Source organism: Camelina sativa, chromosome 4 (assembly GCF_000633955.1).
Source record: "Camelina sativa cultivar DH55 chromosome 4, Cs, whole genome shotgun sequence".
Lineage (NCBI taxonomy): Eukaryota > Viridiplantae > Streptophyta > Magnoliopsida > Brassicales > Brassicaceae > Camelina > Camelina sativa.
The window spans coordinates 11,444,849-11,448,878 of NC_025688.1; the positions used below are offsets into that span (position 1 = coordinate 11,444,849).

General features: G+C 32.3%; 1 protein-coding gene across 1 annotated transcript; it reads right to left on the reverse strand.

Annotated features, from left to right (window-relative positions):
* On the reverse strand, positions 2,848-3,808 carry LOC104783752. Its single transcript, XM_010508868.1, has 2 exons — positions 3,592-3,808; positions 2,848-3,186 (listed from the first exon to the last, which is right to left on the reverse strand). Exons 1-2 carry the CDS (start codon positions 3,799-3,801, stop codon positions 2,848-2,850), a joined length of 549 nt encoding a protein of 182 aa, XP_010507170.1. The 5' UTR covers positions 3,802-3,808.

A 4,030-nucleotide genomic window follows, 5' to 3' on the forward strand; every position in this document is an offset into this window, starting at 1 on the left:
ATATAGTAGCTGCAAGTTTGAACCTGAAAAATACGTTACGAGGACTCAAACCACAATTGCAAAGTGAAAACCGGTAGGTACACTGTGAGGCAGACTTTGTGGATACATCGTAAGTTGGAAAGAACGTCATATAGGCTCCTTTCGAGTTTGATTCAAATCAAAAATATTAAAGAAGCACGATGTGTATCTTGCACACCTGGACCGTAAAGTCCGTTATGAAGTGAAGCCCAACCCAAAGAATAGTCTAGATCTTGATATTATTTCTTGTACAATTTATTTCTTTATGTGTTTAGGAAAGTTTACGTTATGCGGTATTAGCAATACGTTAAAGTTAATCACTATATATATGTATGACTTAATTTTATAAAACACAACAAAAGAATAAAGATTTCCACAAAACTCTTGTTCTAGTTTCTACATGCTATCAGAAATCTAGTGGATAAATCTAAAAGCTTCCGCATTATAACTCTTGTGTGATCTTTTCGTGATCATGGACAAACTAATCGACGAAGATGACGATGACGATAATATTGGTCGCTAGGTTATCTAGGTTTTTTTTTATTATTATTAAATTTTGTTTCTCTCTTAAGTTAAGTTAGGAGTTTGGTGTTTTTATTTTAATTATTATTTGGAGGTTAGTGGTACGTGTCTGCGTTTTTTCAAAGGTTTAAGTATTTGGTTTTCTGTAGTTGATTATGGTTTTATTTCTTTAGTGCAAGAGTTATTAAGTGGGGGATTCTTACGGGTGGTATGTTTAAGGTTTTGCGGCTTTCACAGGAATTATTCATGATTTTAAAATATTTTAATAATTTAGTTTGGTAATATTTTTACGAACGTGGGGGAGTTTGGTTATAGTTTAATCATCAGGGAAGTTGTTTGGAACGCTCATGTTTAGGTTATTAATTATTAGTTGGATTCGTGAACTGTCCAAAATAAGGACAATTGTTTGTGGAGTTGTAGGATTTGCGCCCACGGGATGATGTTATTCCCTTTTACCAAAACCAAAAACGAGCTGAAGTTCCACCCCTCTCAAGATTGAAATTTATACCCTGAGTATTTTGTTAACATGATTTGTATGTCTTCGATATAATGTCCACAACATAGGTATTCTGTTTTGTGGTTGCATAGTTTGCGTTTTGCGGCACACCTTTGTCGTGCGGGGGACTATTAGGGAAGCAAGATTTGTATCTTGCGGACAAAATAATTAATATAGACCGTAAAGTCCGTTATGAAGTGAAGCCCAACCCGAAGAATAGTCTAGATCTTGATATTACTTCTTATGCAAGCTATTTTCTTATGTATTTAGGAAAGTTTATATTATGCGGTATTAGCAATAAAGATATGGTGTGCGTGATCTGCTACCAACATAATCCCTCAGTTCTTTGAGTAAATTGACTTGCTCAGAGAACTAGTTTCTTGTAACGGTGAGGGCCGGTGATAGGCATGTGCAACAAGTGCATTTGCATTGGGACTATACTAAATTTCAGTGTTCAAAAAAGCGGTTTAGATGACCGTCTAGGAGCTAGGCGCTCAGCAGATGCCTAGATGACTGCCTCAACCGTTTAAAATAACATAAATTTTATTTTAATATTAATATTTGATTTTTGAATATATAGATTTAAATTATTAAGTTTTATATCTGTATACGCAATTATAAACATTTATATGTTGTTAATATAACTAAAATAAATGTATTTTTCTTACTTTTGTTCATAATTTATATTTTTTTAATATTTTTAACATATATTTTTACATAATTTTATATATATAATATTTTATGTTGTAAACGCCTAAACCGCCTAAAAACCGTCTAGACCCCAACTAAGCGTTCTAGTCGCTAGGCGCTGGGTCACCGCTCAGATATAAATAGAAATGAATTCAGTGTTCAAGAAAGCGCTAGACGGTACCAGCTCTCCAAAAAAATTATATGTTCAAGAAATGAATTCAGATCTATGAGAGAGTGAATTAAATTGTGGCGAGGTGGTACTTAATTATGTGAAGCGTAAACTCAACACTTAGTAATCGAATTCCAGTTTAACTAGCCATAAATCATAGATACAATAACTTGAATAATAGATAATATTTTGACAACATTTGTGATACAAGATATGGCATCAAGTATCATCGTAGGAAGCATCATGGTTGAGAAGCTTCTTAATCGTTTTCTAAGTATTTCCTTTTATATTACATTAAGAGTTTTAGGATCTTTTCCTTATTTCAATAATGCATAAGTAGGTTTGTAAGAGTCTATATAAGACTCACTAAATCATCAATAAAGGTTAACTTCCAAACATTAACCTTATTCTCAAGAGAGACTAGGGTTAAGGGAAGCTTTAAGCTCATTCTTTGGCATCTAGATTCACAACGGCAGAGGGAGTTCTAACAAGAGCTAAGGCAAAAGCTTTGGCACATAACAATTTGTGTTCTAGAAAGTAACAGGAGACTTTTGTATCTGTCCATTCTTTTTCCATCTGTTTTCGCACTCGCGCATAGTTTGCACCATCTGTTGCACATATATGAGCCATTGTTGCATACATGTCTTCATATGCTTGTTCATAAGTTTTTTGAAAAGCTCATATGCTAACTCGTAATTTTTAGGACAAAAATATATTTGTTGAGTTCCAATCATACCACTAAACTTCTGGCGGACTTTGTTGATTTGTCTGGCTGCATTATTCACTTGCTTTCATATTTAAAAATATTATAATAAATCTCAATAAAAAAAGATCAAGACACCATGACCCTAACCAATGAAAAATTTCACAATAGTTTTATTCATCAAACCAATAAGTATTACAAAAAACCAACTCTATAATCAAAATCATATGAATTAAATTAGCAGTTTAACTAGCCGCCATAAATTTTAGAGACAATAACTTGAATAATAGATAATAGTTTGACAACATTTGTGTTATAGAAAGTGACGGGAGACTTTTGTATCTGTCCATTCTTCCATTCTTCTTCGCACTGGCGCATATAGTTTGCACCATCTGTTGCAGATGCTTTAGCACCTGCTGCATCCATGTCTTCATGTGCATATTCCCAAGATTTTTGGAAAAGTTTAGATGCTACATGGTAACTCGCAAGACAAAAATTTATTTGTTGAGTTCCAACCGGATTAAACTTCTGGCGGACTTCGTTGATTTGTTTGGCTGCATTGGTCACTTGGTCTTGGCATTTAGAAATCTGATAATAAATCTCAATTAGAATTAAAGACACTTTTATTTTTAGCAAAGGAATAAAGCAGATTCTAGCAAAGGAATAAAGCAGATTCTCTCATCTCTCAATTTTTATGTTTATGGCTTGTTCCCTTTATAATAGATATTTAATTTTACTGTTTATTTCCTATACAGTTAATTATATATACTAGATTTTGGTCCCACTCATGAATTTATTCTATACTTTCGTATAGAATTTAAGAATTTTATACTTTTATATAGTATAGAATTATAAAAAATAAAACACAGTAGATATAGTTAATATTGTTTTAACACTATTTTCTATCTATACACTTTGTGTGTTTTAGATATATCGTTATAGAAATATCTACATCATAATTAAAGGAATTACAAACTAGTTATTTAACGTTACCGCAATCACAAGAACGTCGTAAAGGCCGTTTGCGTCTAATATACGTGTGTCCGTTCCAATGTATTTCAAGCAGAAATTCACGTCTTTTGTCTCCTTGCAAAGTGAGTACATGTCTTTGATAAGCATTGCATTTGCATTTGTAAACGCTAAGAACACGAATAATGACAATGATAAAGGAGAAGTCATGTGTTTGATGAGCATTGTGGCCATATTGAGAATTAAGAAGATACAAACGTGTTTAGAATTTTCTCTTTTGTATGTTTCAAACGTTTTATATATAGTAATGACATTGATAGCTAAAAAACGGTGCGTAATAATTACGAAAAATTTATTGCTTTAAATTAAAGAATATATTAAACTTTTAATAAAATAAAAACGGTCAAAAAAATCTTAATGGCAATACATGTTTGAGATAACGACATGTTTGGGATAACGGATC